The sequence below is a fragment of the Penaeus monodon genome, chromosome 5 (assembly GCF_015228065.2).
Source record: "Penaeus monodon isolate SGIC_2016 chromosome 5, NSTDA_Pmon_1, whole genome shotgun sequence".
Taxonomy (NCBI): Eukaryota; Metazoa; Arthropoda; class Malacostraca; order Decapoda; family Penaeidae; genus Penaeus; species Penaeus monodon.
The window spans coordinates 42,032,004-42,057,003 of record NC_051390.1 but is presented as its reverse complement, the minus strand read 5'-3'; the positions used below and the strand labels follow the sequence as shown (position 1 = coordinate 42,057,003).

The window sequence follows — 25,000 nt, the reverse complement described above, 5'->3', positions numbered from 1 at the left end:
CCAGAAGAAAGGTGGTTGTTGGTCATATGTTGGGTATATCTCACAATATACTACCGGTGAAGACATTTCTATCGACAGCGGGTGCACTTCCGTGAGTTTACATGCATTTCAAGTGTATCAGTGTTCTTTGGTTCAAGAAAAAAAAACGAAAAAAAACAAACAAACTAATAATCCTCCCGTAATGACACTCGTACGCAAGTGGTTCAGTACCCCCTCCACCCTTTCCGTAGCTCGGCATAGTCGTCCACGAAATCGGCCATGCCATCGGCTTCTACCACGAGCAATCCCGCCCCGACCGCAACGACAGCATTCACGTCAACGAGGAGAACATTATATATGGGAAGGGCAGTAACTTTGATCGGAAAACGCCTTACCATGTTGACAGCAAAGGAATTCCATACGATTACTCAAGCGTTATGCATTATGGCGGATTTGTAAGTATTTAATTCCCTGATTTTCTACCTTCATTGAGAACGCTAGAACTTGCTTTCTTTAAAAAAAAGTTGAATCACACCACCTACTTCCACCCAAGAGCCATTTGCTCCCAGGGCTTCTCGAAGAACGGCCACCTGACCATAGCTACGGTAGACCCGCGCAACCAAGAACTGATCGGACGGCGCAGCGGCCTCTCGCACAGGGACATGCACCTCGCCAACCTCATGTACCGCTGTATCGGTTAGTTCTCATTCGAATCACTCTACGGTATCAGTTTTGTCTCGCTTAAACCATATTCTTGATCTTGATCTTGATTTAAAGGTATGGAAATGTTGGTGAAGTAATCAAAAGTCACGCTCATTTTCTGTGCAGACAAGTGGTTGCAAGCGTGTGGGGTGATCAGCGACCCTTGCCAGAACGGTGGTTACACAGGAGCAAATTGCACATGCGTGTGTCCTCAGGGAACATCCGGGTCCTCCTGCGATACAGTTGAACAAGATTACTTTGGTAAGAACATGAGCATATATTCTTCAGCATACACACACACATTAATGTGTTGTATGAATGTATACATGTACTGAAATACATATTAATATGGCCGCAAACAAAACTAAAAAAGTATAAGAAGTTTGAAAAAAATGACGCGGACTTACAGCAAAACTAAGCCATCAAAAGCGAGAATGAAATCCCTTTACAATAGCTAGTACCACGAAAAAAAATTACCTTTCTTGGCATGGGGGTTAAGGTGCAGCTACTGATTTCAATTGTTTTCAAAACATATAGATGTGTGTATGATTATATACATATATAATGAGAAGGTACTATTTAACTCCCACTAGCTTTTTTAGTTTGGTCCGTCCCTTTGCATTGCCCTGAGGGATTTACCCTAAAATAATAGAAATGTACTGTGCATTTGCCATTAGCTTCGCAACGCAGTAACTGCAGCATGCTCATCACAAGCCCAGGCACCATCACCTCGCCCAACTACCCGAACTACTACCCTTACGGTAAGTGTCATTCCACTCTGATATCCCATATAGTGTACGACTTTGAAAATCCCTAAATGACAACGTGTGTTATTTTTATAATTACTTTTAAACTCAGAAAAAATATCTAAAACTGCAAGATTTCAGTAATTTCAGGTATTTGACTTAGTGACATGTCTGACGCTTGAGAATTCTCTCTTACCGTTGCCAGGACCCACTCAGTATCGACGTCAAGTTGTTATTTTCAGCCATTCTAACAATCGCTATTTATACTTCGTTGATTATATATTTTGTAAAAAAATTCTTATAAATATTAAGTTTACATAAGTCTACGTATATTGGAGCCATTCACTTGTCATTCTGTACTTGCTATAAAGTATGAGAAGAAATCAAACAAACAATAATCACGATAAAAGTTTGCATTCTGTTTCTGCGAATAATGTTCAGCTGAGAGGTTATTTTACGTATTTGTACACATTTGTCGTATCTGAACTACGCCTGATATTGCTCTCCGATCCTCGATATTTTAAAGGATTTAGTACCCACCAAATCTGCCTTCTAAAAGTTGTTGTTTCTTATATAAAGAAAAGGGTATGGATGAAAATTAATATCTCAGAGCAAGAGATGTGTTTGGCCGGTTTATCTATCATCAGAAATACATGCGACAGCGCGGTTGCTCTCTCTCTCTCACACACACACACACACACACACACACACACACACACACACACACACACACACACACACACACACACACACACACACACACATACACACACACACACACACACACACACACACACACACAAACATATATATATATATATAATATATATATATATATAATATATATATATATATATATATTATATATAATGCACACACACACACACACACACACATATACACATCAGACATGAGCTGAAGATCCACTTAATATCCGTGACTTGTCTTATAAGAGTACATTATCCTCCGTCGCGACGTATGTAGCTTCCATTATTTTTTTGTTCTTTTTTGTTGCTTATTCCATCCTCCATGGGTTTTGCTTTCTTCTCGTCCGGTAAATGTCCAGCATCATCTACATGCACTGCCATAACGTTGGGAGTTCTATGGTTATCTCAATGTCAGCTAATCCTGGTGCCGAAACCAAGATAAGCTGTGTGAGCATAGTAAATTTACCGCATTCGCTGCACGGCATGCGGTATACGTGACTGTCGGGGGTATGTGGGCGGGTTTCTGTCTTACCTCATCACACTGCACGTATTGGTGTTTTTTGCTGCGTTGCTAGAACTCCTGTTGATTGCCTGGTAAATATGACCACATGCATTACCTCTCTAATTCTAGAGTTGCAGTTGGATTCTTCCGTAGAACACTGTAGTCCCGTATTCCCTAAGAGTGTGGAGAAAACAAAATAAACTCACTCGTGAAACATCAGTATCATAAATTCTTCCTTCTGAACCGTAGAGAAAAAGAAGCGAACATAATGATAAGAACAAAATCAGATCCTGCACCTTCGTTAAAATTCTTTATATTTCCGCCACTGACGAGGCGATTAGCAAGTATTTTGGCAAAACAGTTAAAATCGCCTGTAATTACATGTGAAAAAATGCAGAATAGTTCGATCTCCCAAAATGTTATCAGCAAATGGTCCAGAAAATACCATGCTTTTTCACATACATCATTTTTTTCACTTTTCTGTTTCAAAATCGAAACTTGTTGAAAGATTTTGCTTCATGAGAATGCACTGAATACTGTGATTATGACATCAAGTGTAATGTTCTTACTCTTTGTTTTTCATATGCAAGTGCAATAAAACTTTGATCACTTATTTATCCAAACAGTTGCTACCGTCCACAATTTCCTGTCTACATTTTTTTCTGTCCAAAGAAATATATTATAGCTCATTATGTAGGCCACAACAAGGCCATCTGATTCGATGCATTTTTTTTTTTGAAAACAGAAATATTGCTTATTTAAACCTTTATTCCAAAACAACTATATAAAAAAAAGGTTCTGCTGCACTTTTTAATGTTCAGAAAACACACAGAAATTATATGATTAGGAAATTGTGCACTAAATACCTTACTTTTCATGAATTTTGAGATCTCTGTGGAAGAGTAAAAAGTGTGCGACTTTGAATTCTTGCTCAGAAAGAAAAATAGAAAGAAAAAAATATGGTTAACTACAAACAGTATATGAAACGCGAGTATTTAGTTCTCGTTTTTCTGACTATTTCTTGTAGGACTGACATGTGCCAAATGGATACTGGCACCAGAGTGCAGTCTGCCAAGAGTAACTTTCAGTGCCTTCAGGCTCTCAGATTGCTGGGACAAACTGGAGATTCGGACAAACAACCGTTACGATGGCAACTAGTAAGAACTCCTCGTCCTCGTAAAAGTGACCAGAACTGAGTTTATTAGTATACATTACCATTAGGAATTTACTAAAATATGATTCCAATATGCTTATATTAGCTCGAGAATTTCATTACTTGAATGTCTGCCAACAGCTACTGTGGCACCAGTATTGCCCCGGGGACCTCCTTCACCGCAACTACCAATGAGCTCATCCTGATGTTTTATACGAGAAGCAATTACGAGACTGGTTGGTCTGCAGATGTCACTTTTGTTGATGATCCCAACTGCAGCCCTGGTTATACTCAAACACAAACTACTCCACCCACACAAACAACAACCACTCTGCCACCAACCACACAAGCACCTACTACACTTCCACCAACCACACAAACACCTACCACTCTGCCACCAACCACACAATCATCTACCACTCTGCCACCAACCACACAAGCATCTACCACTCTGTCACCAACCACACAAGCACCTACCACTTTGCCACCAACCACGCAAGCACCAACCACACTGCAACCCGCTCCAAACTGCTCGATACTATCTACCAGTGATGGAGTAACTTGGCTCTCACCACACTTCGGCTCCGAGAACTACCCTAACAACTTCACCTGTGGACTTACTGGGCATGCGGTGAGTATTTGTCATGTCTTCTGTTTCTGTTTAGTGTGTCCGTTAATCCCATGTGAATCCAGGTTTTTAAATCAACATATCATCTTCCAGGATTCTCCATACATGACCGGCTTCAAGATCAACACTTTGCAATTGCAGCGGAAGAAACATAAGCGATGCGTTGACTTTATTGAGATTCAGATTCCTTATAGCAGGACTATAAAGTAAGAACTGACTACACAAAGGCATTTAACTATGCTTTCGTTTTCTCAGATAAACATAGACACTCATTTTAGTGTGTAATTTCGTTCTTATATATTTTCTTTAGTAGACCAAAATATCAGACTGTTATTTATGTCATATCTAGGGGGACGTGTGAAAGATTGTCCGGCAAAGAGCATGTTTACAAATGGCAGATTTACAGACGTCTGTTTTATGGCCATTTTGGAGTCTGTATAAGCGCTGGTGACATGTGAGCCCAGTCGGATATGAGAGAGTTAGATGATGGAGATAGTTGCGCACGGGATAGATAGAAACAGGGGGACTACATTTGCAGTTATAGTACAGTGGTAGCAGTTGTTTTTTATACTTTTTATAGTAAGAAACGCATATCTTTTTTGTATTGTATTTCCTTTTTTAGGCTCTGTGGCACAAAAAAACGAACTGTTCTGGTACCGAACAGGAATTTGAACATCAGCTTTGTCACTGACAACTCTATAACGGACGTCGGATTCAACATCAGTATCACGTGGCAGAAGAGTAAATGTCACCGCATCATTGAACTTACAGACAACTCCGCAATGGACGTCATCGAGAGTCCAAGGTTCCCGAAAAAATATACCAAACATAAAGTTTGCGAGTGGTGGATTGTGGTAAGGAATCAGTGGACTTCTTTTTTATGATAAAGAGAAGATATCAACTTTTATAGAGAGAAAAAAAAAGCTTTATTTACACTCCCTGTATCTATAAAACCATTTCAGGCCCCCGAAGGTAAAAGAATCCAATTGGAATTCACAAGAATCAGCCTCAGGGACAGGAATTGCCTTAATTCTTACATCGCCATAGACAAGTCAGGGCAGGCCACCTACTGGCGAGAAAACAGCTCCCTCCTCTGCGCTGGCCAGAGAACGGCGACCGTCGTCTCGTCTGGCCGTGTGATGAACGTCGCTTTCGCCGGCGGACGTAGGCGCTCTTGGGGCTTCTCTGCGCAATATACCGTTGTGTAAGAAGGCCGCATAGTGTGAGGATGGTGCTGATATAATGGCACTTGCAGGTTGATACATACATGGGCAATATCACATATCCACACGTACAGTCGCATGTATAGCTCCACGTACACACAGGAATACCTGCACTGTATGTATGCATCAGAAACTTTTTATACAAAGTTGCCATTCAGCTCTCCGTACATGTAGACAGTATCTTGGATTTCTCTCACGAATATACTATGGAGAAATAAAGGACTGATAACTGTTATTTTATTGTTTGATATAACCTACCTATACATTTCATATTTCCACAAACACACACACACACACATGTATGTATATGTACATATACACACATGTATTTATACTTGTGCACACACACATGTATATGTATATGTACATATACACACACTAACACACACACACATTTATACTTATGCACACACACACAGGTGTGTGTGTGTGTGTGTGTGTGTGTGTGTGTGTGTGTGTGTGTGTGTGTGTGTGTGTGTGTGTGTGTGTGTGTGTGTGTGTGTGTGTGTGTGTGTGTGTGTATGTGAATATACATACATAAATATATATACATATGTGTATTTACGCACACAGACACGTGTGTATGGATAAGCACACACACACACACACACACACACACACACACACACACACACACACACACACACACACACACACACACACACATGCAGTGGAAGATCCCAGAAGAGTGTCAGTCGATGACTGATCCTTCTGTGAATAATACAATATGTTTGTCAAGAATTACCTGAGCCTGTTATTGCTAATCTCGTATGTGTGACATAGATACAGGTGACAGCGAAAACCCTTCAGCAGAGATAATCACAGACATCGAGAGAACCTTTGCACATGAATGACTATGGATTGCTTCAATATTTTCAAGATTTGTTCTATTCTTCAGTTTAATGGACTCGGCAGACAGACACGCAAGATGGTCAGAAACGAGAACCAAAGACAAAGGAGTATCAGCAGCAGCATGAGTCATTACGGTCGGGTATAAGCCCACTCAGAATCACTAACAAATTTCCCGGATTATAGTGGACATATCACAATACGACATACACGAATACAAGGATCGTCTGGTTCATGAAATAATTTGTTTCCTCCTTGTAGATATAAAGGATTTATAGAAGAGACTAAATGACCTTGAGACGGTAAAGCAGTCTACTTGAATGAGATGTGAATAGACTGACGCGACAGGTAAGATCAAGCAAGTGGATGATTGTAAACGAGTTTAAAGTCAAATCATTAGAAATCTAACCTGGGTGTTACGTTACCTGGATATCGAACACCAATAATAACTACACGATGGATGTAAGAGACGCGCACAGACTCAGCTCAAACTTAACACCCTGTTCCTCAGAAGTTGACGGTCTTTTACTTGACACACCAAGTAAATGCGTAGCAGGCCGTATTCTGGTCTCTAAAAATACCTGATTATAAATGCTCTGCTTCATCAGGGTCGCAAATGACCCGCTGTCAGTGAAAGGATTCTCTGCTCATCCTTCAACGTTAAGCGTGATTGTGAATCATGGTTTTGCGAAATAAGAGTAAATTGATGAAGTCAGGGAAACTTTACTAAAATGTGACTATGCGCTTCTAGAGCCAATTGTAAGCAAAAGCAATGTAGCAAAGCCAAATTAGTAAACGAGTTAGAAATTAGACTAAGGCACCTTTGGTTATGGCATTGCTTTTATCTTATGCAAGGGTTTCACAAAAAAAAAGAAAAATAAGATAATATGGAATAGTCTAAAACCTGCTCGAACAATAGTTGCAAAAGAAGTACATTTCGGGTTTGGGGCTTACTGTGATGGGCGAATTCCTGATGATTCTTGCAAGGGGACATCCCATCGTTTCCCAGCTGGTTGGAACTGAAATTTAGGGATAGAATTTGATTCTGATCTCATTCATTTTCACCTCTTGGCAGTTCTTATTTTATTAGGCATATTCCTTAAGGGGACTGTCCCACTGAAGGGGGAGGGGGTTAAAGGGTCTAATTGAGCTAGCTAGCTTATATTATACATACAAGAATGAAGAAACTACCAAATGACTGTTTGAGCCAAAACCGGTTTATTTTTTGGGAGGTGCAGGTAATTAGAGCCAGATACACCTGTATGGACTTTTGCTTGTTACAATCTTGTATATGGCATTTGATAATGACATTACGCATAGACATGAGCTCGTGAATGTCCAAAAAACATTTTTATACCAATATCAGAAAAAAATAAAATCACAGTGGTTTATGAAGAAATATATTGTGATTTTTTTCTTCAAAAATGTGAGTTTTGTGTACATTTATACGTGGAATATGTTTTCCCTGGACATATGCTGTAGCTTATGTAAGGGTCTATATGTGTACTGATTACGAAGCACTAATGTTAAAAATAAAAGTATAACTAATGATAATATTTCGGTTTGCAATAGCTCTAGCAGTCGGTACCGTCCACCGTTGGCAAATTTGTTTTGATTTGAAATTTGACGTTTCCGTTGTAACAAGCACTTCATGGTTGGAAATTTGAACTTCGTAAAAATAAGTGAAATATTGATTATTTTATGTTGAAGATGATAGTACCCATTGATAACCGCTCCAAAATGAAAACTACATGGAATATTGAAATTGGTCTTGTCCATTCGCTTCGTAAGGAGTTCATACAGCTAAAGCACTCTTCTCATACGCTTCCAGTAAAAAAAAATACAGGGCGCTACCGTTGGTCGTAGGAACATAAATACGTGTAAATACCGACCCTACCTAGGCGTCCGATCACATTTTTCACTTATTTGCAAAGACAATGCGCTCAAATGACTGAACGCCAACATTATAATGGTTTTCCATGCCCATTGGTAATATATATATATATATATATATATATATATATATATATATATATATATATATATATATCTTCTTCTTTTAACGGTAGGTTCATGTCTGAGCCGCCGTGGTCACAGCATGATACTTAATTGTAGTTTTCATGTTGTGATGCTCTTGGAGTGAGTACGTGGTAGGGTCCCCAGTTCCTTTCCACGGAGAGTGCCGGTGTTACCTATTTAGGTAATCATTCTCTCTATTTATCCGGGCTTGGGACCAGCACTTGACTTGGGCTGGCTTTGGCCACCCAGTGGCTAGGTAGGCAATCAAGGTGAAGTTCTTTGCCCAAGGGAACAACGTGGCGGTCGGTGACTTGAACCCTCGAATTCAGATTGCCGTCGTGACAGTCTTGAGTCCGACGCTCTAACCATTCGGCCACCGCGGCCTTTGACGATCATGATTTTTTCTTAGCAATTTAGAGCGATGGTTTGACATTGCCTTCCGCCCGGTGTTTTTATCGAGTCACCATCTCTATTTACCCGGCACTGACTTGAGCTGGCTTGGCCACCCAGTGGCTAGGTAGGCAATCGAGGTGAAGTTCCTTGCCCAAGGGAAACAGCGCGCCGGCCGGTGACTCGAACCCTCGAACTCAGATTGCCGTCGTGACAGTCTTGAGTCCGACGCTCTAACCATTCGGCCACCGCGGCCCTTATATATATATATATATATATATATATATATATATATATATATATATATATATATATATATATATATTATATGTATATATATACATATATATATGTGTATATATATGTATATATATACATATATATATGTGTATATATATATATATATGTATATATATATATATATATATATATATATATATATATATATATATATATATTTTATCTGGGGCAACTAATATTTTTTCTTTATGTACAAAATGGGTTTACCTATTCAAATGAGGATGATTAAAACAAAACAAAATCTTATTTTTGATTTGTTGTCTTTATGATTTAATGCATTTGTTAAACATTTCAGACAGGAATCTGTACTTTCATATAAAATAAAATAAAAATAGATAACTTTATAAAGTATGGTCCCTATTGAAATCAATAATTCTGATTAACTTGGTAATAATCTCATCTCAAATTACACTAACTTTGCTCAATTTTATATATATAATTAGATTTAGCATGTTTAATAATAGAAATAACTAACTTTGAAATGTATCCAGATCTCAAAGTCCCGTTTTCAGTACTTTGTTCCATAAGCCTCCGGACCGTCCGACATTCGTTATACTCGTGGTCCTGCCACTGGAACCTCCTCTTCGAGGTGCAGGACCTGAGCTCCCTCTCGGAGGTGAGTCAGCCTTTAGGTGTCTCACTGGAAAGGGAGGAAGGAAGGAAGGGTTCTAAACAATGATGTCTATCTTGTAGGTGGAAGGGCATCCCCTTTGGTCTCTACCGACGTTTTTGCCATGCGTGGCATCCCTGTGCGCTGTGGAGACGAGAGTCCTGGAGGTTGAGCGATGCCGTGCATGAGTACGCCCTGCGCCTAGCAACACGCCTCTTTGGTCCCTTATTCCAGCAAGACGGGTGGCCTGATCGGCTGGTCTCCTTCGGGAGGCTAGGGTCAAGCAATGTCGCCGTTGACACTCACACTGGTCCCGTGAATGGCGGTACAACGGCCATTGGCTGCGTATACCCTCTCACCACCCTTGTGGCTGTGAGACATTAGTTCTAACATACAGCTTCCTCTTGTTGGACTCCGTGGTGGGTGGGGGAGGTAGAGGATGAAATAACTGCTTATTTCATGGCAAATATTTCTACAAACTCCCCACAAAATAGGGAAACAAATGATGACAAACCGTGCAAGGCCCAGACTACGGCAGTCACTCTGAAACCATACATGGCTTCTAGTGGCAAAATAAAATCCAAAACACAGGTCGATTCTGTCAGACCTGCTGCTAAAATGGCCACGACATCAGCAAAAAACATGTCTGTTCATGAGATTGTCCAGCAAATGGACTCTTGTGCTGGCCTCTCCAGGCAAGCACCCAAATCAGAAAGACCTCTGAGTAACCCTCAGACGTCCTTCCTGACCGAGATGGTAGCACAAGCTGTACCAGCCGACACAGCACCTGCTCCCACGACCGTAGCCCAAAATCCAAAACGATCCAGGCCGGAGACAGACTCTGAGAGAGAGTCTGGACCCCCCAGGCGTTTCCCACAGTTCAAGGTTCCCTGTAAACCTGAAGGCTTCGACAATGCCAACCAATTGGTGAGAGCATTGGAGATGCAAAGAAACATCCTGTTGTTAATCCGGGTCACCAGAGACCAGGGCATGATTATTATGCCCAAAGATCAAGCTACCCTGAATTTCCTGCAGGAAACCAAGGAGCTTAAAGATGGGAGGAAAGTGTGTCTTCTGCCACTGAATCCCGACGATAGGAGTGTCAAGAAGGTGCTACTTGGCTTCTCACTTTCGGATGAGTTGATCTGATCACATCACACCTACAGGTCGTGGAGGCTTTTCTAATGTCGAAAGGGAAGAGCCCAACCAGGTGACCCTGAAAGGACCCCTAGTCACTATCCTTGATCTAGGTAACTGGGAAACCTTCGACCGCAAGAACTTATGTGCCTGAACCACTTAGGTGCTTTAAGTGCCAAAGATACAGTCACCACCAGGTTAGCTGCAAGGCTAAGCCTAAATGTGGTGTTTGTAGCAAGGCACACAACACCGATGTGCCTTAAGGAACACAAGGAAGAGCAAAGGGACACAAGAGCCAAATGTCCCAACTGTGCCAAAAGGCATCGAGCCTGGAGCCTGGCTTGCTCTGCCAGGAAAGAGGCGGCCCTCAGGAGATAAGAGATTGCTAAAAAGCATAGCCAGACTTTGTTCCCGCTCCCTCAGGCATCCGTGTCTGGGGACAGAACAAAAGAGAAAAGGCTTCCTGACCTCCTAAGAGGAAGGAAGCCCTCCACAGCCGACACCGGATATCTCCAGTAAAAGGGAGTTTCCACCCATCCCAAAAGTGCAGAATAAGAACCACAGGAACAAAGGTTCAAAGAGCACTGCAAAAGTCTCCCCAAGAGACGATCATCTCCTCTTTTATGAGGGAAGATATGACTCCTCTTGACTGCTGTAGTCACTGCAGTAGCAACAACTTGGGGAGGCTGAGTGAGGAGGCGGAGAAAGCAGTCATGGTCGCCATGAAGGCAATGACCCAGATTTGCAGTCCTAGGTGATGCTGAGATCATTCAGGAAATCTCGGAAGATGGTCCTCTAGGTGAGGTGGATGAGGATACTTCTCCACAACAAGTGGAAGGGTCTACTCTCAGGGAGTGGGCTTGGGTATGGGCCTTCTTGAGAACAGACGAACGGAAAAGAGAGAGATATGGGGACAGTCTTGCACAATCATTATGGGGGTGATGACCTCAATTTTTTTGTGTATGTAATTTCCAGTGTATTATACAATCTGTTAAAGTAAAGGATTGAGTGGGTCTACCAGGAGTGGGTAGATCCCCAACAGCGCCATGCACCACCCAGCGGGGAAGGGGTCAAATGTCTCAGGAAAGAGAACTTGTTTGCTCTTGGCCCTAAATGCCTGGTCTCAGAGGGGATTTATCGCTCTGGTTAGAGTAATTAGGACGATAACTTTGGGGAGGGGAGTGATGTCGTAATGAAAACGAAACGACATGGAAAACCACGAACATGTCGTAATGAAAACGAAACATGGAAAACCGTTAATGGAATTGTGGGACCAGCCTAAGGCGGAGTGCCTAAGGGAGGTCAGATACCAGCGAGACATGAAGGAATATGGGTCGCGGATTTCCTGTGCCATGGACCCGAAACTTGTCATATTGGTAAGGGCTTTACATTGTCGGTGGTGCTTGTGACGGTAGTGGCTCGATGAGCAGGTGTGGTATCTCCAGGGATTAATGTATTTGGCATATATATATGTAATATACTTTGCAGTGTATACAAGTAATGTACTTGGAAATATATAAGTGTGATCTAATTGTTGGTAGAGTAATGTAACAAATTGTTCTATTATTCCTCCTATCATTGGTGAATGGTCCTAAAGAGTTTCTCCCTTTTCTTTCAAGAGGGAGTGGTGGCAGTGCTATCTTAGACTGTTAGTCTGGTGAGAAAGGAAAATATGAAGTAGAATGATTTTTATGAATTCGTATGATATTCATTTTCATTTCTAGTAAAACCTGAGTAATTATCATAAAGTGTTCATTTCTGGAATGAGTTTTTAATTCCCGTAGGTTTTTGTTAGCCTTAAGAAATTGAATAAAATTATCACGGGTATTATCCTGCTTTTAGATATCAAAAAGCTCCTGAACTCGCTTTTGTTCCCTTAGTAATGTAGGGTCACCGACCCACTTAGGTTGTTTGGAGCATTGTGAGTTGTTGTTCTTGAAGGTTTTCTTTGGACAGACCCAGGTGTTGCAGTAATCAGTAACCACTGTCGTCATGTCCATGGAAAATTTATCAACATTTGTTACTGTGTAATCGTTATACCAGTCATAGATACGTGATTTAAAGTGGTGCTCAAGGTAAGGAGGAATAGAAATTTTAAGCCTATTTGTTTTTGCAGACTGAGTATTATCAACAGTGTATCTCATTATTATTGCAAAGTGGTCACTGATTAGCTCTGTTGTAAGCATGCTTCTGACGTTTCCATGCACAAGATCCCTTCCTATTACATAATCTAGCCTGCCCCCCGCCACGTGAGTTTGCCTGTCTGTATCAAAAATGTCGGAACTCTTCGCCATTTTCATTGCATCGACTATCTCCAAATGTATAATGTTTAGCATTGAAATCTCCCATGCATATTGTGCCGTGCTTCTGAAAGTTGGGCAGTGAATCAGTCTGAAACTTGCTACACCTTGCATATACTTTGTACAGAGAAAAACCCAGAGGCTGTTCGAAAATGTAAATGCTGATATTGAACATTATTGTCATCAGACTTCTGCACCAACTTATGCGGTATGGTGTTATTAACATAAGTCAATAGGCCTGTCATTCCTGTGTTCGTATAGGAGTGGTACCCTCTAATTCTAGGGGCGGTTTTTATTTTAGTGGCTGATGTGAAGGGCTCTTGTAAACAAATAACGTCAACATTATTGCTATGAATATAGTAAAGCAAGTCATTAATTCTACGGTTGACACCATATATATTCCATGAAAGAAACGTAATTGTTTTCTTGTCCCACATCACACCCTATGATTTGCTGATTGGTTAAATTTGTGTTTGATGAAACCCTTTAGTCTGCATATTTCTTGTACGTATCTGTGTTACATCTTGTTTATTTACCTGTCTGCGCGCTTTCCACATTCTGATATCATACTTATGATCCGTACCTGATATAATTTTCTGAGTGATGTCCCACAGTCCGTTTCCTGCGCATATTCGTCGGCGTCATTTTCACTGTCACTGTCGTCACTGTTTTCAGATGATCCGTCGTGCGTATTAATAATATCAGAGACCTCATTCGTATTTTCAACATCACTAACATCGTTAGAAAGCACATTTTCTCTGTCTACACGACCAATTTTGTTTTCTATTATCATTTTTTTCAATTCAGCAATCTCTTGCCTGATGTTTTTTTTTTTTTTTTTTTTTCAATTCAGCAATCAATCAGGGGAAGGATAGGGGCAGGAGGAAAATGAATTTTAGTAGAAGAAAAAGGAGCCGGGGCATATCCCAGCATGCAGGGTAAAGCTTAGGGTAATAGTTGTAGTGGGTTCTTTTAAAGGAGGAAAAGAGTGAGGGTGGCCCGGCGCCATCTTGAATCCTTTGTGTTCGGTGCGGGTGTCCTCGGGCGCGCGTGCTTCCCCTCCGCCACACCAGGCTGCGCGCGGAGGGCGGCCGGCCAACTCGCGGTGCGTAAAGACACGAGTACCCTACGACGTTGAGCGCGTGCCCGCACTCGAGGTCGCGCGCTCGCGACGTTCTCGTGGGAAGTGGGTCAGGTCGCGTGGCCCGGGACCCCGCTATAGCGAACAACAACTGGATTCTCCGCTAATCGGGAGGATGGGATAAAAGTTAACAGTTTAGGTGCCATCTGGGGTGTGCTCTGGGCAAGGCATCCTCGACCGTAGCTCCAGGGCTATCCTTCGGCTAACCTATGCTGTTGAAGCAGGTTGAAGCATGAAGGTGGTGCTAATCAGAGGCTAGCCATTTCCGCCTGTGTCAACAGAAGGTTCCCCTCCGTCGGCAGCAGGGCTTACAGAGAGGCGCGGCTCTGGCAGCGAGGGTGAGGTTATGGCAGTCATGAAGCGTCAGGTGATGAGGTGAAGTTATTAAAAAAATAGGTATGTGAGAGCTGTGGTAGGGGGAGATTAAACTATTTATTTAAGATTTTAAAAAATACAACAAAACCAAAAGAAAAACTACATTAAAAAAAGAACAGAACGAGAACACAAACAAAACAAAAACTGAACAAACACAGGATAGGGAAAGGAGAAAGATGAAAATGGAGTAGGAGGTGGCCTCAAAGGATGCGACCCAGCCAAAAAAACTGCATCCAATTCTTCGTCCTATTCCAAAGAAAATAGATCATGGCCTAATCCCGATCTCCAGCTGCAACGAAAGATGGTATCGAGTCTATCCAGCTAGTCGGTATGCCAAGCACGGAGTGTGTCGGTCACTCGATGTTCAGAGGAGTTCAGATGTTGTAATAAATTGGTCCCAATCTACCATATATATCCACCAGAGTGCTTTATTCTGAACAAGCTGGAATTTGCGCTTGTTAGTGTATGCTGTTTGTGTGAGTGCAAGTGGTGGGTATGTGAGGAGAAGTTTGATTAGTGTTTTGTATAGATGCAGCTTCGTGCGTGGGGCCGCACTTTTAAATCGATAAAGCGAATGTAAGGTTTTTCTTGCCAAGGCGGCCTTTGAATTAATATGCAAATGAAATCGAAAGTAGGTATCAAATGTTAAACCAAGGATGGTACAAGAGGATCTGACTTGTAGAGGTGTTTGTAGTCTGTCAAAGGTGTTGAGGTAAATGTTATCGTAAGGAAGTTTTCGTGGTCTTACAAAGAGAACTTTTGTTTTTGTCGCGTTAGTCTTGATACGCCATTTATGCTCCCATCTCGAGACGGTGTCAAGTTCGTCATTAATGCACTGAACAACACCTGAAAGCGCATTGTGTCGAGCTAAGAGCGTACAGTCGTCAGTATGGAGGATAGTAAGTGAGTCTGTGTGTGGGGTCTGGAAGGTCGTTTGTGTATAATGTATAGAGTGTTGAGCTGAGTATGCTGCCCTGAGGTACTCCAGCGTGCATTGAAATGGTGCCTGAAACTTTGTTTAGAAATTTAATTTTAATCTGCGGTCATCAAGAAAACTGCAGAGTAATTTTTGATCAAAGGTTGAAAATTAAATTTAGTGCACAGCTTGTACTTCAGGCCAACATGCCAGACCGTGTCGAAGGCTCGCTCAACATCTTTGGTGACAAGAACAATCTTTGTCGTCGGTCTTTGTTGTTGTTTATGTAGTTTGTGATGATGTTGAGTGCGTCTTACGTCGAGCGATGCGAGCGAAAGCCGAATTGTTTGTGTGAGCGAAGGTTATGGCCTTCGAGATACCACCTTAGTCGAGTGTTTAAGATTTTTCCGAAAATTTTACCTAATGTCTCGAGTAAACTAAAAGGGCGGTAACTCTTGGGGTCAGTCAGGTCTTTTTGTGGCTTAGGAATGAGGGCCAATAAAGCAGTCTTAAATGGAGAGGGAAAATAGCCGGTAGCAAGAGAGGCGTTGCAAAGGTGAGTCAAAGCTTGTATAAAGTTGTCAGGAAGGTTAATAGGAGCGTCGCGTCCGCTCTGTGAGGAGCCTGGAGCCTAACGAGGAAACCTCTTTATTTCCTCACACGAGATGGGGGCTGTGAGTTCGCAGGTGTCGTCCGGCTTATCTAGTCGGATGATTGGCTCTGGGTTGGTTTCTACCCTGTTCTCTTGACTTCAGGTATCAATTTCTTGAATTCGTGAGTGAACAGGGGATGAGGAGGGTTAGGGTAGAAAACTTGGACTCAGTGTTCTTTAAAAAATTTAATAACATTCATGGGATCTGAAACTTTTATGTTATTGTGAATGAGGTGGGAGAAGGGGGTGGGGGAAGTAACTACCTTTAATTTGTTAAATTTTTATTGCCAAAATTCCCATGGATTGCGAACTCTGTTGCATTCTACTTTTTTAACTAAATTTGTCCAATATTTTTCTCGGTCTTTATCAAGACTATCGATGACGTGTCTACTTACAATAGATAAGTCTCATCGAACATGGTTTAATCTCTTTAAATTTTGAGTAAAACGACTTCGGAAACAGGTCAGGAGACGTTTTGTCCTTTCAGATGGTTGAAATGATATGCAGGTTTTATACTGAGACCTGGGGATGGTGCTCAGCATAGTTGAGGCGATGCAAGCGAAGATGTAATTCCAATGCCCCGCAACCTGAAGTTCAGCGTACTTCCCCAGGTTGGGTCACATCAGGTCCACAGCCATGTCCACACTCATTTGACAGCTGGCTCCTCTCGTTCCCTGCGCGCTTACACAGCGCTCGTGTACTTAAGCCGCAGAAGCCGAAACGAGATCAGCTTCCCCAGATCCTCCAGCACCATAAGGACTGCCCAGTCCTTAGCCGACTGGGGAACCTTCAGGCTCCCCTTTTGATCCCCGAACCCATCTTCAGCACCCAGCCATACCAGATGTACAGCCACCATCTACTATACTGGTGACTCCCTGAGTGATACGTTATGGTATTTCGCTCGCTTGTTTTGCTCACTCTCTGGAGGGGGAGTACCTGTAGCAGCACGACCCCGCAACGCGAAGTTCAGCGTAGTTTCCCAGGTTGGGTCACATCAGGTCCACAGCCATGTCCGCGCTCATTAGACAGCGGGCTCCCCTCGTTCCCTGTGCGCTTACACAGCGCTCGTGTACTTAAGCTGCAGAAGCCGAAACGAGATCAGCATTCCCTGATCCTCCAGTAGAACAAGACAACAGCAGCAGCACCACAAGGACTGCCCAGTCCTTAGCCGACTGGGGAGCCTGCTGGCTCCCCCGTTGATCTCCGACTTCACCATCAACACCCAGCCATGCCTGTGGACACTCACACCCACAACAAACAATCCCCAAAGAGATAAGACACCAGTAACCCAAAATAGTAGATGCGCACCCATCCATCTACTATACCATTTTTTGTTTGGGAATCAAGCCCTTCAAAATTAAATTCTAAGTTATGATCATTTAATTTAGATTTAAACGACTCCCAGTCTGCTTGTTTATACCGGAAAGATCGTCTTTCTTTGTTTAGTCTTGGTGATGTGGAAATTTTAATTATGATGGGTATGTGGTCTGGACCAGCATTCGGACTGGATTGTAGATGTGTGATAGGCAAGTGCTGCACTGTTCCCGAAAACGAGATCAGGGCGGCCCTTTCCTCTATTTGTGTAAGAGGTGAAGAAGTCGGGTCCTATGTAGTGGAGTCTTATGGTTTCAAAAATAGAAAGGAGTTGCCTACCGTGTGCACTGTTAGTTCTGTGATGTAGTGTCGTGTGGGTAGCGTTGATATCTCCTGCAAAGAGGGCTGGAAGGTTTGTATAATTAAATAATTTGTTGAAGTCTGCAAGAGGTAATTTAGTCCTTGGTTTTGTATAGGCAGTGGAAAGTATAATGGGGCCCTGTGGGGTGAATAACCTGACTGCCATGAAGTCAGGGTGGCTGAATGAGAGGGTGAGAAACTCATGAGTGATGGTGGATTTTATGAGGATACAGGACCCCATTTGCAATCCATCCCCTGATTGCCTGGATGTGTAACCATAGTGCCGAATTCTATAGCCATTGGTGATGGATATAGAATTCAGTAGAACCATCCGGGCGTTCTTCTTTTTAGAAAGTCGTAAAAAATGTTACGGATCGAAATAAATGACCTTACATTTACTTGAACGAACGTTAGCATCCAGGGTAGACCCATTTTACCTGGGTTTACCTTGCGAGGCGTCACCTGATCCCGGTAGCGGTTCCGTGATCGAGCCTCGATCAGCGGTTCCTCGAGGTCAGGGAGAGAGTCCTGCGAGCAGGACACAGGGCGAAAGTCCTGGGAATCGGCGGGCCAATTTCCAATACTCCCGCGCTGTCCCAGCGCCCCCTAGAAGGAAGCACGGCAACGGCTACCTCCAAGGCGAGAGGGAGCTCTTCCTCGGCTTCGGGAACGACTTCGACATCGATCTCGGAGCCGCTACACTCGTCGTCAAGGATGGTGTCGTCCATACGATGACGACGAGGCTGCGGGACTGGGGGATCCTTTTTGTCTTTTTTGGCGTGCTTGTTTGGTGGTGAGATCTGTTTGCATTCGTGTTCAGTGATTTTTGAAGTGTTAACTGTTTCTGCAGTTTCTTTTGGATTTCGTTGTGGTGCTGGTTGCAAAACGAGGTGTCTGTGTGTAGAGCAATGAGCTTGTGGGTTAGTGTTTGTCACCTCAGTTGCTGTGGTTTGTAATGTTGTGGCATACTCAGGAATGTATAAATTGTCGTCTTCGAAGTGTTGCCCTGATTCCAATGCTGTGGAAACCGTTTTTCTGTAGCATGATAGGGACAATGTTTGCAAATTTCTTGGCGTTGTATTTTGCAGCAATGAGAGCTACGTGTAAGATGGCTTGTATTTTCGGGTTTGTGTTAGGAGTAAAAGTGTTGTTGAATTGGGGAGTGGAGGCAGAGTTGTCCTGGAGGTAGATGCAGGTCGTCTGGGTGTGCTAGTCTGGCAATTGTGTGGCGGCTGTTGTGGCGTATGAGGGAGCAGTGTTTTTGTTTTCCCTAATCTGATTTCGTTTTGCTTTGAGTAATTATTTGCGTATGGGGCAGGATCCGCTAACTGCAACGTGCGATCCCTCACAGTTGCAGCATTTGATAGTCTCCTTACATTTGGCGAAGAAGTGACCTTCGCCATTGCAACGAGAGCATCTCTGTGTGTGTGCATGTGTGTTTATTGTGTTCTTAACGGTAGCACTTGAGGCATTGTTCACTGTGAATAAAGCACTCTGGTTCAATATTGTAGGATGGAACCGATGTATCATGATCCCACGTGAGAAGAAGTTTCCAGAGAGTGAGCGAAATATCATAACGTATCACTATCAACGTGAGAGAAGTTTCTGAGCTTCGTCTGGGGCAGAGACACGTATAGTGGATGGATGGTTGCGCCTCTGGTACGGCTGGGTGCTGATGGCGAGGTCGGGGATCAACTGAGGAGCCGGCAGGCTCCCCAGTCGGCTAAAGACTGGGCAGTCCTTGTGGTGCTGCTGCTGCTGTTGTCTGCTCTGCTAGAGGATCGGGGAATGCTGATCTCCTTTCAGGCTCTGCGGCTTAAGTTCATGAACGCTGTGTAAGCGCGCAGGGAACGAGGGGAGCCCACTGTCCAATGAGCGCGGACATGGCTGTGGACCTGATGTGACCCAACCTGGGAAAGTACACTGAACTTCAGGTTGCGGGGTCGTGCTGCTACACACAGATGTTAACGATTCGTGACTCGGGAAGCTTGTAAACCGTTCTTGGCGGATACTTCATGACTGATAGACTCACACGATCGTGGGAGGATCGTCCTGTCGATCTTTTTAGCCACGACTGTACATTTGGTTTCGGGAGAGGGGACGGGAGTAAAGCCTTGATCTTTTAATCTCCTTTGGCCTTCGGTCGAAAGGAATGGGATCAGTTATTCTGTTTGGCTAATGTCACCTTGAAGCCATTGTGGGTTTTAAAGAGATGGTTGACTGCCACCTCAGTGAGGGTGAAGATCTTCTGGAGAGCCACCTCACAAGAGATGAGCTCTCCAGTATATGCTAATTTAATGAGATGGCCCATGGTCCTGCCACTGCGTGGGTGAAATGAAGGGTCAAGGTTCAGTCTAGCAGGTGGTAATACTGACAGAACAGGGTAAGGTGGGGTTCCTACCTGCCTATTAGTTTCCTAAACGAATTTTATAAGTGTCAGTCATGAGATGATCTGCCAGACTAGTCCCTAACAAAGGATGGCAACTCACAACATGCTAAGGCCTAAGGCTAAGGCATGCTAAGGCCCCCCCAGACACACCCTCCCCTACGGAAGGAAAGGTCTGTCCACGTCCGAGCACGAGCTCGAAGATGGGGTCCAGTTCACTGTCAATGCGAAGCGAGTTATCCTAATACCGAAAAAATACTAAGGAAAGTGAATGCAGGGCACGAAGCTAATTGCAAGCAATTAGATTCGCGGCAACAACGAAAGGTTTGCGCAAAACAGCCAGGGTATCACGCAAGAGCCAAGGTCTTGCTTGTTGTGGAGGAGTCAAATCGCTCTCTTTTGCCTACCGCAGCAAAAACCTTAGGACCTAGAGGTCCTGAAAGCCCATGGGCATCGCCACTCCGCGGTCGATGGGTACGGTCGGGGCAGGGGGGAGGGGTGCTCGTGGCGGTTTGTGGTGGCAGTTACGGTGCCAGGCCGTCACACCTTGTGCTCTGCATCTAACGCACCTCTTCACGATGGTGGCGGTGTCTTCGTTGTCGCTGTCCTTCTCGTTGTTTCTTGCAGGGCAGTCCTTTGTCTGGCGAGCTTCTGCACAGATAGCAACCGCTGTTTCTTTCCTGCAATATTTAGCAACGTAACCGTAACTCTGACACTTGAGCACCATGTCGAATGGAGCTCGGCTCTATGTACCTTCCAAAGAATCGGTACTCCATACAAGGATGATCCTATTTAAGGGCTGTCCGTTCTTATAAGTCCTCCATGTAAGTGTAGCAGCCCAATTAAGAAAGTAAAGATGAAAGAAAATGTTTTAAATGATTATGTTTCAAAGTTGAATACATAGACGCGGTTGTTTACTTCAACAGCAGCTGTGGTCGCCTAACAGCAGCAGGCCCTATTGTAGGGGTTTGGAGGTAAATTACATTCTTTGTATAAGTTTATTCATCCCATTATTATAATTTTATGTTTTATAAGTTTGTTAGCATTTAGTGATATGCTTTAATTGAGTTAAGTGTGTGAATTATTGCAAGTTTAATAGTATATATGACCACATGGCCACAGTTGTTAGTTCCACATTGTTTTGTTTGCAGTTTTAAGTATGAGTACGGACATGGAAGATATGGATGAACATGTAGAAATTGTATTTCATCATTTATGGAGAATAAAGGAAGAAACAACAAGAATTGTTTTTCTCCTGAATCCATTGAAGTATTGATTCAGTAAACAAATTCCAACAAAAAAAGGGCGAGGCCGCAGCGACAGTAAAACTCCACCCTAGTAAAACTCCATCCCAGTAAAACTGACAGTAAAACTCCATCCCAGTAAATCTCCACCCAAGTAAAACACCATGAAAGTACAACTCCAGCCTAGTAAAATCCAACACTTCGTCAGTGAATATCCATCAACAGTAAATTACAAGCTATGTTAAATTTCATCCAAGAAGTATGAAAACAAAGGTGTCATCCAAAGAAGGCAGTACTACACATCAGTTGCATAACAAGCCTACAGCTTCTATCAAGTACAACTGTTATTTGCTGCAGCGCCAGTAGAGCATTTGATTCTCCCCAGCAGTCAAGTGTGATATTAACTAGCTCATCCACCGACAATATTCTAACAGGGACCAGAAGTGACAAGCACAGCAAGAGGACAACAGGTATTCACCAGAAGGTTATTTACGTTCCCACTGTTGATCTGTAGTTTAAAATAAGTCAACTGCAGACAGGTAATTTTTTATGTGGGTTAACTGGTGTCTGTTGCAGTACTGGTATATTTTATAATTGCTGTTTTATTTAGTCACCATGAGTCACACTGGTTAAGTTGAAAACCCTGAAGGGTTAGAGTTGCATGAGAATATTATTCAGGATGAACCTAGTGTAAGATCTAGAACTAAGACTCAAAAAAGGTTATGAATATAAAGTCGATGTCTGTAAGACAAAATTTTTGAGTGCAAATTCTGCTTGGAAGAGAGTTAACATTGAGATAAATAATAGATTAGATGATCTAGAGTTTAATCAAATTAAGGAAGCTAGGATTTCACTAGTAACCAAGTTTGAAGCTGTACAGAATGCATATGATAGATATGAAGCTCTGGAGCCTTCTAATAAATTTTCAGATCAATATATTAAATGTGAGGAAGACACACAAAGGCTTATATTTGATATCAGAGAAAGGTCAAAACAGTTTTTACAAGTTTCAGGTAGTACTAGGAGTAGTGGACTTTCTAGGCGTTCAAATATTTCTTCATCAAAAAGTAAGAAAGAATTAATTGAGAGGTTAGCAAAGTTAGACTTAGAAAATTTGAAAGTCAAAAATGAAATTCAAAATGTAAAACTAGAAGAATCAGGAGTTGAGAGTAAGCAAGATTATACAAGAAGGTATGTGGAGTTCCATTTCGAAACATTGCCACACCATAAGCATTCTGTATCTGAGAGTAAAGTTAAATCAAATGAAGGATATGATGGATTGCAAATTAGTAAGAAAGAAGATTTGAGAGAGAGACTAAACCTTGACGATGAATATATGAGTAATCTGAATCCTAAGGCTAATTCATTTTTTCCAAAGGATGAGGTGTTAGTTAATCAAACAGATGAAATTTCTTGTTCAGGGAGAACAGAAGAAAAGGATGCTATCCAACAATTAGCTGAAATTCTTCCTAGGACTCGCTTCCTAGGCCTGAACCAGTCTTCAAAGGTGACATACTTCAGTATTCAATGTGGGTTAAGTCATTTGAGACTTTCATTGAGTCAAAAACTAAAGTGGCAGCTGAAAGAATGTATTATTTAAGCAAATATACAGATGCAGAAGCAAAAAAAGTTATAATTGGACTTTTGTTATTAGATACTACTGAAGCTTACCATAAAGCTAGAAATCTTTTAAAGCAAAGATTTGGTAATGCCTTTATGATTGCTAATGAATATAGAAATTACATGAATGGCTAAGGATTCCTCTGAATGATGGACCAGCTTTGATGAAATTTTCTTATTTCTTGGAGACATGCAAGACAGCAGCAGAATTTCCTTCATTCACAAAGTTTTGTACATTTGTCAGAAAAGAAGTTTCAAAGGCATGCAACCCAAAAATTTCAATCACTGCAGTTCAAGATAAAGGTGTTAGAGGTAATGTAACTGTAAATGTCCAAAACAAAAGTCAAGGTCAGTGGAAAGCTTTGTCACAGAAACCAAAGAAATTAATAATAAAATGAGTGAAAACAGATTTGCTTGCCCATTTTGCAGTCAGCTACATAACCTTAATAACTGTAACAAGTTTTTAAATTTGGATTTGAAAGACAAAAAGAATTTTGTTGATAAAAACAAATTATGTAGAGGTTGTCTAAAGAGAGGACACATATCAAGATATTGCCATCGAAGGAGCAAGTGTAAAACTTGTAATAGATTACATCCTACTGGGAGTCTGAAAATAAAATTCAAGTTAAGGAACAAGAAAAAGAGGCTATTTCTAATACAATGAAAGTTAACAAGTGTATTGCTATGGATGTTAACTCAATGATAGTTCCTGTGAGGTTGCACCATAAAAGTGACGAGCAGAAAAAAGGCTTGGTGTATGCATTACTTGATGATCAGTCTGATGCATATTTTATTAAAAACAGTGCTCTAGGTAAGTTAGGCGTTGGTGGAACAAAATTTGATTGACAAAGGTAAGAGTTTATGTAAATTAGCGGTTTTCACATTGCACAAATTTTCCTCAAACAAAAAGGGAGTAATTTCTGCTAGTAGTCCAGAAGTAATGTCTGACAACATTAAAAGTCTTGACTTGACAAAGGATACTACCAATAGAAAGAACTCTTGGAATAGAATGGTGCATAGAATCTGATACTTTTTAATGCAGAGTTAATTTCAGTAGCAAGCCCTTAACTAGAAGAGGCATTTTGTCAACGGTAAGCTCAATATTTGATCCCTTGGGACTAGTATCTCCATTGATTCTATTAGGAAAGAAAATACTTCAGGATTTATGTAGGGGTAAAGTAGAATGGGATGATCCTGTGCCTGATCATATTAAACCTTTGTGGGAAAAATGAAAAAAATAATTATGTGAGTTGCAGAACCTTAAGTTGCCAAGATGTTATAAACCAGAAGGCTTTGGAGAAATTATATCAATAGAGTTACACCATTTTTCAGATGCCTGTCAAGATGGCTATGGACAGTGTTCATATATTATGTTAATGATGAAGTTCATTTAGTTATGTCCAAGTCTAGAGTTATTTCATTGAAAGCTGTTACTATTCCAAGATTGGAACTGACAGCAGCAGTAGTGTCAACTAAAGTAAGTGTCATGTTAAGAAAGGATCTTTATTTTCAAAATATAGAGGAAATATTTTGGACAGATAGTAAAGCAGTCTGGGATACATTTCAAATGACGCCAAAAGGTTTCATGTTTTTGTTGCCAATATTGTTCAATATATTAGAGATAGGACTGATCCTATTCAGTGGAATTATGTATAGTCAGAGTCAAATCCAGCAGACTATGCTGCCCGTGGACTTTGTGTTAAAGAATTAATTAATTAATTTGATGTGGTGGAATGATCCAAAGTTT

The 25,000-nt window shown here is 41.9% G+C and overlaps 1 protein-coding gene across 2 annotated transcripts in view; it reads left to right on the top strand.

Moving 5' to 3' along the window:
* LOC119573202 (blastula protease 10-like) overlaps positions 1-5,875 on the top strand; it is a 10,874-nt gene extending 4,999 nt beyond the window's left edge. For both annotated transcript variants that reach the window (XM_037920306.1, XM_037920305.1), the window contains 10 exons: positions 1-91; positions 231-434; positions 549-675; positions 808-942; positions 1,359-1,442; positions 3,664-3,793; positions 3,931-4,420; positions 4,511-4,623; positions 5,040-5,271; positions 5,380-5,875. The exon at positions 1-91 is cut by the window's left edge and continues 106 nt beyond it. In XM_037920306.1, coding sequence (XP_037776234.1) covers positions 1-91; positions 231-434; positions 549-675; positions 808-942; positions 1,359-1,442; positions 3,664-3,793; positions 3,931-4,420; positions 4,511-4,623; positions 5,040-5,271; positions 5,380-5,625 — 1,852 coding nt within the window. In that variant the 3' untranslated portion in view covers positions 5,626-5,875. The remainder of the gene's footprint in view (positions 92-230; positions 435-548; positions 676-807; positions 943-1,358; positions 1,443-3,663; positions 3,794-3,930; positions 4,421-4,510; positions 4,624-5,039; positions 5,272-5,379) is intronic.
* The last annotated feature ends 19,125 nt before the right edge of the window (positions 5,876-25,000 follow it).